At 36.2% G+C, this 13,889-nt stretch overlaps 1 protein-coding gene across 2 annotated transcripts in view; it reads left to right on the top strand.

Annotated features, from left to right (window-relative positions):
• Nucleotides 1–3,034: 3,034 nt before the first annotated feature.
• The window catches only part of mirr (iroquois-class homeodomain protein mirror), a 61,939-nt gene continuing 51,084 nt past the window's right edge, over nt 3,035–13,889 (top strand). For both annotated transcript variants that reach the window (XM_074099193.1, XM_074099185.1), the window contains exon 1: nt 3,035–3,401. Coding sequence is in view for 1 of the 2 variants with exons in the window: in XM_074099185.1 (XP_073955286.1) it covers nt 3,360–3,401 (42 nt within the window). In the remaining variant the exon portion in view is untranslated. The remainder of the gene's footprint in view (nt 3,402–13,889) is intronic.

Raw genomic sequence — 13,889 nt, 5'->3', positions numbered from 1 at the left:
TGACGTCCTCTGTTATTGCGCCGGGCTCATCCACACGCCACACGTGGCGTCCAATCAAAGGGGCACATCAAAGCAAGCGCTAAAGAGGTGAACATTTGGCAGTCGCTTATAGCTCTTAATTTCAAGAATCGAGCCGGCTGACCTCGTTGGTATGAACACGTACAGCTTCGAACATCTGTTACAGGCTTACAGCAGAATAAATTGTGGTCACAGTTCATTTAGCACCAAGTGCGCAATTTTCAAAGCATAAAATTTGAAACAATAGGTTGTTCGATCGAGCGTACGCAGTAATAAATGCGAGCGGCTGAACCGCCGCGCCAGCGTCGCTCACGTCATAGTATTAACGTGACATGTTGTCAGTCATCTTATTCTTTATCATTATTACCTACTATAAAAAATCCTCAAACTCTAGGTCCAGTGTCTTTAAGGTCCTATTACTATAAAAAACTACTATAAAAAATCCTCAAACTAGGTCCAGTGTCTTTAAGGTCCTATTACTATAAAAAAACTACTATAAAAAATCCCCAAAAATTCTAGGTCCAGTGTCTTTAAGGTCCTATTACTATAAAAAACTACCTACTATATGTAAAATCCCCAAACTCTAGGTCCAGTGTCTTTAAGGTCCTATTACTATAAAAAACTACTATAAAAAATCCTCAAACTCTAGGTCCAGTGTCTTTAAGGTCCTATTACTATAAAAAAACTACTTCAAAAAACTACTATAAATATCCTCAAACTCTAGGTCAAATTTCTTCAAAAAGTACCCATCTTAATATTTTTGTGCTACTTGTTTTGCAGTATTGAGTTGTGAACCTGTAGTAGGTATGCAAATTTAAAATTAAACGAATTGGAAAAAATACGCTACTACGTTGTACCAGAATTGGAAATTAATTAATTGTTCGGAGTTGATATTAATTAGTTACGAAGTATGTACCGAATAGGTAGGTGCAGTCAAACTGTTTTCGATTCCTGCCCCACGGAATTGTAGAGCGAACTTACTCAGTGTTGTAGAGTAATTTTCAGTCGGGTCGCTGACATCAAAATTTTAATTATACTTTTAAAATATAATTTTCAAACTCGTAAAAATACAATATTATCCTACTCCTACAATAATTAAAGTAGGTTACCTATATGTTGGGAAAAAAGTTGAAATATAATTTCTAACTTGATTTAACCGCAGAGTACCTAGAGTACCTAGCTGGAGTATTATTTAAATACTACTCGATAAAATACAAATGGCATTGTAAGGTAGGTATTACCTGATATATATATAAAGTACCTTTAGGTATACTTACCTAATTTCAGCATAGCGGAGGGTAGTTTAATATTGTCATAATGTAAGTGTGACATAGCAGTCGTAACCATACGCCAGCCAACTTCTGTTATACATGTTCGAAGAAAACATGTGATAAAATTGGTGTAGGTAGGTAAGTATAATGGTTTATGTGTAAAGATATGTAGTATAAGAGACGAGATAGAAACGTGTGAGCGGGAGTGGTGGTAGTGTCGCCATGTTAGCAAAATTTTTACGTGTCAGAAAAAAGAACAATGAAAAATTTCTTGATTACCTTTTTAATGAAATCTATTGATGAGATACAACTTATTGCAATTCGGATATTTTTAACGTTAATGACCTATCTTTATACCTATTAACTTTACGGCTAGTTTCATTTACTTTACTAATGTTAGAATCAAAACAGGCGAATTCGTTCAAATATATTCTTAACGCCATCCGAGTACAAAGATCTGAGCATTGTCTCTATGGTAACCCCAGTCGGGTGCATGTTGATGCCGGATGTGGCAAGCGGTGAGCGGTGAGCGATGAGCAGCGTACGAGCGCCCAGCGCGGCGGCGGCCGAGCGAGTGCGCGACGGCCGCGGCGCACCCGGCCCGCCATTGGCCGCTGCGCCGACCCGCCCAGGGGAGGGGGCACGCAAACACTCATACTCACCTAAGATAATTTATTTTATGTTATACCGTTTGAATATTTTATATGTGTGTGAGTTTTTTCGGTCGGTATGCGTGCAGTGTGAAATATTTGCGCGATAAGAAAGAAGAGGGGAACAGATCGATCGGGAACGTTGCGCTTTTTATTTCGATAATCTGTGGTGTCGCAGTTTGTGGCGTCTCTGTAACGTTCTAATGGCAGGATGTCGGGTTTATGTTGACACGAGCTACTTTACGGCCATCGCAGCGCTGGGCTGGATGCAACGGTTATCATATTTAAGGCCCACCTCAGACTTTCTTTATTGTTATTAATAAAAGTTTCCATGTTTGTTTACCGTGCGCCTTGTGCGGTATAGGTAAGTATACCGTACCTAGATATTTTAAGTACCTAAGTAATGACAACGGAGCTAAAATAAGCTTCTGCTTAACTACATATTTATTATTCAATTATTTAATTGCACAATTTGCTTATGGATCGATTAACTTGTTGTCTGTCGATTAACCTAGGTGTCTCGCCACTGCTATCGGTCGAACTGCAAAAAAAGGGTTGACTTCGTCTAGGTACCTACTTAGACGACGTTATTATTGCTTTAAAACCAAAGCTAAATTTGCTAAATTGACACATTTGCTCTGCTGCTCACAACGCTTCATAGCAGTTTTACTCGTTACACGGAAAGATAATTGTTTACGACTAAGTTCGGGGGCAAGATTAAATTGCTTCGCTTTTAGGAGCGGGGGACCACGTCGCCGCCGGCTCTCAGCCGCCCCAGCCAGGACAGGTCTATAACACAAAAAGAATACACAAATGACATGGTTACCTTTAATCAAATGCAAAGCTATCATTAAGTCGACGCTTCGGCAAACCCGCTCGTCGTGCGCGTCGTCGATGTTAATTATCACAATAAATATGTATAAAATAAAATAAAAGAGACCGCTCCTTACCAATACTAACATAGAAAATACGAGAAAAGAAAGAGAAGCTTTAAAAAAGGAGTGCATCTACCCCCACTCCGGGCGCCCCCACTGCCGCCCCTCGTCGGGCGCCACCCACCGCACCGCAAAAATCGAGAACGTCGTCAGCGGCGCGGGTCAAACGGCGACGCGAGCGTGAAAAGAAGGAGCGGTGTGCGGCGTCACGCACACAGGCGCAGTGTGCGTGTGCGCGCCGAGCGGGACGGTCGAGTCAGAGCGAGAGCGCGGCGCCAATTACTATCACCTGGCGGGCGCTACCGCATTACCCACTGCCGCCGCGCGCGCGACCACGCGCCTCACCGCCGCGCGATCGACCCGCGCCCGGCCGCCCGGCCCCGGCTAACGCCGCCGTGAACGTGCACGGACAGTGACAAACTATACCTACCTGTGCATTACGTGGATTTTTTTATAGTTAACTATTACAATAACAACGGTGAAAGATGACGTCCCAATTCGCCTTCCGAGGATCTCCGCCCAATCAGGTAGATATTTTCATACAAACTTCAGTATAATTTGTGTTGAAAAGTTAACAAGTCTCTCTGGCCTCTCACTCTGCGAAGCGATGTTAGTTATTGTATTTTGGTAATAAATATCAATATTATTACCCTTTTGTGGTATGCTTACATGGTTTCAATTTATGTGTAGCAGTGTTAAAATTACATATTACATTTTCTACATTTTCAATCATGTCTCATAGAAAAGTAAGTTAAGTCCCTATCAGGCCGAGCGCTCAATCTTTTGCAAATCTCATTGAGACGTTCGTATTGGTTTTATCAGTAACCATTCGTAACACTTAAATTGACTGCTGTGATTACCTGTAAAATAGAAATCGAAGTAAACGAGCGAATCTCGATAGCATTTATGTTGCTTCGTTTGAAAATAAACTCAGGCAATTAAACAACAATCATTAAACTAGATACTTTGAAAACAATAACGTATCTAATCATAATTCAGAAGTATTTGTTTCTAAATATACGAGTGGTCAATTCCTTTACATGATTGAAATTGGATTAATTGTTTTATAACTTTATCATCATTATAACAAAAAAGTATCTATAACGTTTATGCATAACAAGTTTTTTCTAGTATTAATAATGCAACAACTTTTCTTCAGTATCCATCATTGTCAAATCTCCAAATCCAATTAACATAGAACAGAAAAAAGTACAAGTATAATTGGAATTATTCCATCATTATTAGGAATAATTTAGGAATAAGTTAGTAGATTATGAATTCATTTTAAAAACTAAATCTCAGTTGCTATAAAACAGATGTGTGCTACTATATTAATATTGACTTGAATTAGCACACAATGTAACCATTAAAACACTTTTATTTTTTTTATTTTTAACCTTCAAAAAGGAGCACTTTCGTTGAAATCTAAATAAGTATTCACATCACACTGAGTTTAGAGAAGTTAAACATCAATTAAAACACTAAGTATTCAACACAATAAAATCATACAATTTTAAATCTTGAGGAATTGTTAAAAGACAACGCAACTTAAATATAAACCTTTTAGTATTTTGTTATACCTACAGCGTGTTCTTCACAAGATTTCATAACTTTAAAACGATTCCTAATGTCAATCTGTCTTAGGAAGTAATTAAACTATCATCCCGAGTCGTAACATCAACAGATGGCGGACTAATTTAATCACCGCGACAGTTTCAAGAAAAAACATGAAATTTAAAATCGTAACAAATCATAATTCGGATAGCTCATTGTATTTACAGATTTAAATTTATCTATTTATTGAGTATCAGTTTATCCTATAAAAGGAGAGACGTTATAGCCCATTGCGCCGACGAATCGAATGTTTTTAAAAACAAATTTGTTTCATTTCGCAGCGGTAGAAGATACATTTTATACTGTCGGTGTTACGGCTATGATAGATGTCATATCAATCTCAAAAAATATACAGAAGTAACAGACACTATTGATAAGAACTAAACAACCCGTGTTATTTCAAATCACGAACAAATGAATGTGCATTTTCACATTTGATAAACAATTATGACAATACAATGCTGCGATTAACTTCCAACACAGTGCGTGGCATGTGTGATGGATGGCGCAGCCGCGATACAAAGTTAGTTACCCTACCATTTAATTGGCGTAGCGAAGCGTCAAATGAGAAAAATCAAAGTATGTACCTAGGTACTGTGCGACAAAGGTTATGAACGTGGCAAAAGACAAAACTCATCTTGCAAAACTTTACTTTTTACAGTTCTTCGTGAATGTCGCTGTCTGCATCTTTTATTCGTGGTTTTTAGTTTATATTTTAAAAATAAAATAAGGCGCCCTCCTGCATATGTCACCCACGTTCATTAGGATCTTTGTCTCAGTATACCTATGTACTCGTATCAAGCTTTTAAAATAGATTGTTAACCCAAGGTAGTATTTTTTATTTATTTTATACTTAAATCTAAGCTTGTCAATGCGTGTTATCGAACGGAAAACAATTAATATAAGACAGGAAAAGAATGCTTACTGCATGGAGAAAAGTGTTTTAGAAAGAGACTAATAAATAAATATAAAAAGCACTATTCAGTTTTCAACCGAATACATTTTTTTCTTCTATAAATATGTGTTTGTTTGTATCTATATTTTTAATATATAGAGTATGGCAAATTCAGGAGTTGTCAAATACCCTGTTCAATAAATTTTCATTGTTCACGTAGTAAAGTGAACGTTAGATAATGTCCATTCTTAATGTTCGTTCGCTCGGCCGCCCACGACGATGTTAGCTTCGCGATTAATACTCTATTTATTGTTTGATTTATAAATTACTGATTACCTACCACGTCACGAGACGATTTTCTGTAGTTATTCGAATAAACAGATAAGTTGACCAGTTGACACGGCAATGTCATTTCACTGTAGAAAAAAAAACAAGCCATGTAGATGTAGCCTAAGATCCCACCGTAAAATTGTGCACTTGTCTCTATTTAATATCATTTTTCTTTTTTTTTTGCTCAACGGAATCAAAGATAAAAAAAAAAACAATTGATAGGACACGGCACGTGAAGCCAGGACTGGTTTGAATCCCTTCCGGCGCATCCGAATATAGTTATGATTTTTTAAAAAATGTGCTAATTCATCGAAATGTGACATATGTAAAGGTTACACATGGCGTCTTTTCCACGTATGTATTTACATTCGTGTCTTTCTGTGGCACATCAAAATTTAAAACAATTGCATGTAATTGTTCAAAAAAGGTATGAAAAATAATAACAGGAAAAGTAATAAGTCAAGTACTTGCGGCAAGATTGTATTAGGCAACCCTGCAGCGTTGTAGGGCCTAATATATTGTTTAAGTCACATGACATGACAGACGAGCGCATAATTTTACGGTGGGATCTTACACTAGACACATAGGTATATATATTTGTCTCGGTTGTACAAAATAATCAAAATACATCTTAAAATCACGGTTGTTCGGGACGTTACATAACTTGAATATTAATTACATGTACTTTGTACTAATACACAAAATAGCTAACCTTGATTATTTTTTGAAGTTATCTCTTACAATCAGAAATGGTCTTAAATCTCAGCAAAGGCCAGTATTTCACAGCTAGTCTATCCCTGATTAACATACTTTTTGTCCCGGGCAAATGTAAAATTCCTTTGCTTCGCAAGAGCTGGGACGAATGAATTGAATGACTGAACGAAAATGCATATGTCTATGTGGGCATGGATATAACAAAACCGTTAGATACAGGTTGATTCAATAAGTGGTAATAGTGTTTTTAGACATTATCGTCTCCGTCTCATAATCGCCCAATTGCAGTGTTAAAAAAATCCCAAAGCATTTAACCTTTTTCACACTGACGCGGTGAACCGCGGACAATATAGCGGAACAGCTACATTTCGTATGAATTTCGAATCTTTTCGCGTAAATAAAATAAAATCTCCATGACAGTAATATATTTGTAGCGAATCTTTAAATTTACCTTTCTGCCATATTTTACCTGCTTAGTCCTAATAATGTACAGATTATACGTAGGTATCTAATTTTTATTTTTTTATTGTATAAATAGGTACTAATAGTACAAAATATTATGTGACCTCTGTACCTATAAGAAGTACCTAATAAAAACGGTTCTCACGAAGTGACAAGTAATTAAATGAATTCATTCGTTTCAGCTCTTGTGAATCGACCTATACATACCTACGTATAACATAAACTAACTTTAAATCGAGGACAATTTTATAACTCTCCTATGGGATTGCTTTACCTATCTCCATTACAACAAATCTTATTATTGATTTAGAATGAAAAACATGTAATATATAGTAAAGATAAAATTGTGTAATTAAATACAATTACAAAAAAAAATCTGTAGCACGTAAAATTAAAAATGAGTACTTACCTGAAGTCTTTCTACCTACCATAAATTTGAAGTGTACTTTTATATAAATTTACAACATTATATACTTTCATATTTCACTGGCATGCCTAGGTAGCAACCTGTTCTGGGTTTATACTGGTATTATATTTTAATAATATCAGTATTAAATTGAACCTCGTGTAAAAAAACATTTCTACATAGATACCTACATTTTACGCAAGGGTCTGTATGATCTTATTTAATAAAGTTTTAAATAGAGTATAGTTTCATAGGACTTCTAGGGTACTTCTATTAATTTTCAAGAGTCATTGAGAGAGAAACTGGATAACAAACGTTTTATACAGTTACTCGAATTATTTTATAGTAATTCACACAATATCTTTAACTGAGTTACACCTGTAACGTAAGTATGATTTATTATCACCATATACCTACTTGTAAAGTGTCGTGGACAGATGGATTGCTATAGCAATAATTATTGGTAGGGTTTCTTATTCACTGACACATGAATAAAATTAACTACTGAGTTATTACCAACTAGTTATTTAGTTACTAAAGTCATGACTTGCTTGATTTGGAACAGTAGCTTTTTATTAGTGAGTGAATCCTAAATTCACACAGTTTACATCTTTATTCGGATATAGATTATGTGCAAAGAAGTTTTTTTTCAAGCTTGTAGGTGTGCCAATTGTAGAAGCTAGGTACTTATTTGCTATCTAATTTTTGGTCCATCCGTTGTTTGCATCACCGAACAAATACGCCGGCTATGATTTCAGTCTTCTCTACACATAGATCAAAGTAAAATAAAAAATAAATGCTAATCATTTCACACATTCTCACGTGAAGGTGTGAGTAAATATAATGCTTTGGGTGTCTGTCTAAAAGGACGGCAATGCCTTTGAAAAGCCGTAATCTGGAAGAGTCGCCTCGTAGATCGTAAGGCTGCGCTGCGGGCCAGAGTTGAATAGCGCACAAAAATGTGAACCACGCCGCGTGCCGGCCACAGGCGTGCGAAAATGTACTATCCAATAAATTCATTATTCGGGATTCGGTCCCACATTATCTTTGAGTGGTTAATTCATTGGCAAATTATTAAAACCGACGCTCACCCGTATTTGCTCTGCGATAACAGTTTATTAAATTTTACGGCTGTCGAATTAATATTGAACTCGTCAGACTTATCTGTCAATTACTTAGTTTAGGAGGTCATAATTAAAACGGTGAAATCCTAAGTGAGTAGTAGGTAGTCGAATGTTAATAAAGATAATGCCGTACGGGCAGCGGGCGAGTGCGTGCACGATCTACTTTCACTATCGCGTTGATAAGAAGCCTCCATGCGAGGGACGCACTCCCTTAACAAAAGGGGATTATCCTCATTATTTCCAGGCTTTCGCCTCGACAACTGACAATACAATATTTTCTTGATCTTTAACTTCTCAGTCTTGTGTTAGGAGAACCCACACTAAAACGCTTTTGTGACACGATAAAGAAACATATCCACACGTACAGCATATTGAGCAATTAAACGGTGACGACTTCTGTACTTAGTCTGTAAATAAAGCCTTAGTATAGAGTGCTAATATTGGCATAAATAAATTATGACGAGTTTAAAACTTTTGCAGTAGGTACTGTAACAACGGATATCTAATCTTTTAGTCTCTTTACGTATAGTAGGTAATTAAACAAATAACGAATTGCGAGAGAAAATACAGAAAAAATATATGAACTTAATCTTCGTTAGGACGCTTGATAAGTACGATTAACTGTCACTTAAGATATTATCTCGAGTCTGCATCTTAAGATATTCAAAGCTAAGTGAGCTAAAATGGTGTTTTTTCCTATAAGTACATTTTCTTTTCTACACTTTATTCAATACCTGGTACCTACCAAGTAAGTACTTAAAGGATCCGCGACTGTTCTGTCCTGTTGGACTCAAACAGGTTCCTCATTAAACCCAGGAGTAGACAGCAAAATTAGACCCCAATATTGGTGTAAACTTGTAGGGGGCGTGCTTGAATGACCTACACGACATGCCACACAAAAGGGCTCTACAAAGTACCTATCATAAGATCATGTTTCATCCACTAACTACCAAACACCCTGTATATTCCTTAAAAGCAGAATTCAGTAACAACTTGGGTGAAATTCCAAACATTCGGGACATATTTGCATGTGTGGAATAACATTTTAGGCATCTCAGCGCAGTCCGGTATTATTCCAGCCACTTGGTCCAGGCTACCAGGCTAGGGTTAAAAAGGCGGTTGGCCTCGAACATTTCTAGGACCCCAAAGATGTTGCCCAAGCCTTACCTGCTTTTATGACTTGACCGTATTTAAATTTGACATGTTATATTAATTAATTCTTGGTCACTATTGTTGATCATGAGCTACTGACGACAAATAGGGCACGCAAACACTGTAAATAAGCGAGGAACATTACATTATTAACCAGTAATTAGGTTTGGTTAAAACAATCATTGTTCTTTGTAAGTATTTTTATGTCAGACTACATGATGAATGGTATGATCAAAAACTATTTTTAGCACTTAAGTATACTTATATTTATAATAGTACTTAATAGTAATTAGCTTTTTTATCTGTGGTAATAATATAGTACCTGTCTCATAAAAAAAAAGAACTAAAACCCCGACTGCCTTAAAAACTAAAAGGAAGAAAATAAGTCCCAGTGGTCTAGAACTCTGTCAGGTAGCTAATTTAAAGTTCAACAGTCAGGTCGGGACACATTACCAACAATTTTTGAGTTGGTCACGATTTAAATGGGTCCCGACTGTTGAACTTTAAATTAGCTACTTGACAGAGTTCTAGGCCACTACACTTATTTTTTTAAATTTAATGTTTTATTTTATACTAACTATTTTTGATATTTCTGTGAAAATGGTAGATTAAAAGTATTATAACCTATACATATAAATATATTTAGAACGGGCTAATTATTAGCTTTTATTTGATACCCATATTGTTACAAGAAAAAATATGTCACTCCGACAGTTATGACGAAAATCTACCTCATACTATGTTAAAATCCGTCCAGCCGTATAGGCTGCAGCGAGGACCAAAGAAATGCACATACATACCCACAAACATACATACTTACGCTCGAAAAACATGACCCTCCTTCGGGCAGTTGGGTAAAAATAAAAGTTTTTCTAGAGCCAGTTAAACTGTTTACACCTTCTTATCACTATCACCAATTTGTCGTACAAGGAAAGGTACAGTCGAAAGTCGAACAAATTGAATCATGACCCAGGGTGGAACCTTTGTGCTACTAATGTCATGTTGACATCTCATACCTTTGTCTAGGAAATCATAGTGAAATTATTATTAAAAGGTTCCACCCTGGGTCATGGTCATAATTCAATTTGTTCGACTGTACACAACGCCCGGCTCCGATTTGTTTTATTTCTCTATACTTATGTTAGAGAGTCTGAAATAACGGACACGTATTTTTTTTAGCTGCCCAAACTCAATCTATTCGGAGATACCGACCTCCAAAGTACTAAATAAAAAGTGAGCAAACCCTCTCTAACTTCTGTAGAAAGTGTTGTTAAATCAAATTGCTAGTTAATTACTGGCTTGATGATATGTTGGAGAACATAAATAATGGACCTGTGTTTTGTTATTTCAGCTCAAAGTTACATTTTACAAATAAAAAAAAACCTTTCAAAGTTTCATACTTCGGATTGCTTTTTTTGTAAAATATGAGTTTGAGCCGAAATAACAAAAGAAAGAAAGAAAGAAATACATTTATTGACAACCACAACACAGCAATAGACAACAAGACACAATAATATTATTAAGTAGGATAGTATAGATAGGTAGTAAGATAGTATGTGTGATTGTGCTTGTGTGGATGTGGCTGTGAATCGGACACTGGCTCAGCATAATGCTGAGACGTTAAGAACGCCCCAGCGCTGATTTTCAGCCAGCACCGTCGGTGACCCCCTGACCGCTATAAAACATACTACACACCCAACTATACATATAAAACTACATGAATTTATTAACTACGAAACATATTAAAAGATCGGTCCATTATTTTTTCATGTTCTCCAACATATAATTACGCCAGTCAACATATAATCAATCACGTCTATAAGATAGAAAAGAAGTTAATAAGTACTTTTTTCTACCTATATGCACAACTTGGCAAAGGAATGCGAGGATCCATGGAGTGCCGACTGAACTCCTCATTTTTTTATTTAAATAGCAATTACGTTTAAGAATGGGCTGTAAACGCTGAGCGCAGATTTAACAGCGGTGAACTTGGGTGTTGGGTTACTTGCCAAATTAAATGTATAATGAAACCACCACATGTTTCTAGAATAGACTGGAGAATAAAGAAAACTAATTCCTACTAATTATAAATGCGCAAGTTTGCCACCATGTGCGAATGTGTGTGTTGCTCTAACGCTAAGCTAAAGCTTAATTTGGATGAAATTTGGTACGAGTAGGTACCTAAATATGTAGATAGTTCGGCTTATTGGCTTTGAGCTTAGAAATAAAACGAAATGTCAACCACTTGGTCTGTGTTTTTCATAAAACGTGCATAAAACCATTAGTAGGAAGACTATGGTCATGTAATTATTGGAATTCCCATGCCATGGGAATTTAGTAAATTTCTGAATTTCATTCCAATTACACCATTGCATTAAGTTCACATAGGTAAGGCGATAAAGGTTAGTAATAAATAACGAGAATAGCTTTTTTTATTTAAAGGGTACCTATATAATTTCGTTTTTCTTATCGTTAGCACATTTTTATGAATAATGTGTAAGAAAATATTTTTCATAAACATGAGTAGTGACCGTCATTCTGAGTAAAAAAAAGTAACTTAATGCTGACACTGACGGTACTTGTTGTAGGTACATACTATTATTTGGTATTTTGTGCTGAGGGCTAAGATGGATTACCCTATGTCCTAATAATTTCCCCAATTTTCTTTCTATGCACTAAGTATGCTTAAAAAGTAGTAGGTATCTTATAAATCAACATCCAACAATGATGATCCGCATTCTTACGTAATTTTTACTAGGATGGTACAGTTTTGCAACAAATGTCATGTTGATATTCCATACATCGTGATATGAATTCTGAAAAGGTGCCGGTGCACGACTTAGCTTCCTCGCCATCGTTGGCTTGGTTACATTTGACAATGTCTAATGAGTAAATTGTTTGATCGTCTGACGATACACCAATATGATTATGCATTTTCCCATAAAATATATATTGGTGTCAATATGTAGGTAGTTATTTATCGTGTTATATGCTTTTTTGGAATCAATACAATCTTAGGTTGTGTCACTATTTAAAAGTATAAAGTGGTTTTACAATTAAATTATTTAATACTGAACTTGTAACTCGTAAATGCTTTGTCTGTTTATAATAATCAAACAACGATATTTCCACAACGGCGGCGCCTTCGGATAAGATAAATAGATCGACTGAACAAAACGCACATGTCCTCTTTATTGCATGGGACATGGCCGAACAAGCTTGCATATTCAATAAAACTTATTATTCTGTCACCCCTTGTGAAAAACAAGTTCTGCTCTAATCAAAATGGCTACCGTCCGCCATATTGCAGCTCGTAATCGTAATGCTTACTCAAATAAATAGTGGCACCTGTCCTTATTTCATTATTGCTAGATAATATACAGCCTGTAAATTAAATTACATGTGCATGAAGCTTTTTCATTTATTAAACAAGCTGGAACAAAAGTGAACTAAGTTGTTTTTATTTAGGCCATACGTCTCGTCAGGCTCGCTTACCGAGTGTCGAGTTCCAGATTAATATTTTGTGACCGCCGACCTTACTCGGAGTAACTGAAGGCTCTTGGCCAAGCTGAACCACCAAAGCCAAAAAAACAAAACCGTGAACAAATATATTAAAGTTAATGGATGCTTAATGGATTATAGATCTGATTGAGAGCGTGCAATTTAGGAAAACGGTTAAGTTAATTCATACTCTAACGGCCTCAGAAGTAAATTTAAAGGATGTGTTAGCCCGTGGTGTATGGGTAGGTCCTGAATTAGCGTTCCCTTCCCTTTGAGTGTAGCCGAAATTGTTTTTCGGGTTGCTGTGATTTGCTTATAAGTACTCTGGTTAGAAAAGTGGAAAGTTCCGGTCCATGCATTTATTCCCTAGCACTTGTGTGCGGTGCGGTGCGACGCGCGTGCTCGGCCTCGCCACACGTAACTGGCAAAACAAAACCAACACCATTCATTTAACTTCATAATGAGCCATGAACAATCTTCGTCATTTTTGCAGTTCCCATTCGACCGTCGATTCTCAACTGACCCCTTTTTGTTCTGAATCGTAATTTAACGTTTGGTGGTACTCTTTCCTTTTTTTCAACTTTAATAAAGCATAATAAAGTACCGTGAATAAGTAAACGCTCGTATGGTGAGCTATTGTTCTTTATAATGAGTCAAAGGTTGTGCAAGTTTCTTTTATAGACTTGTATGTAATATGATATGCAGCTTAGACCACAACAACATGCTCGCGTGAAGTATGTAAAATTTTAATTTCTTTGTGTAATTAGTATTTAGTTACTTATAAGTCTTTACTTAAAAACATTTTACAACATAAAGC

Source organism: Choristoneura fumiferana, chromosome Z (assembly GCF_025370935.1).
Source record: "Choristoneura fumiferana chromosome Z, NRCan_CFum_1, whole genome shotgun sequence".
Lineage (NCBI taxonomy): Eukaryota > Metazoa > Arthropoda > Insecta > Lepidoptera > Tortricidae > Choristoneura > Choristoneura fumiferana.
Note: the sequence above shows the minus strand (reverse complement) of the source record. Positions and strands in the feature narration are given on the sequence as shown.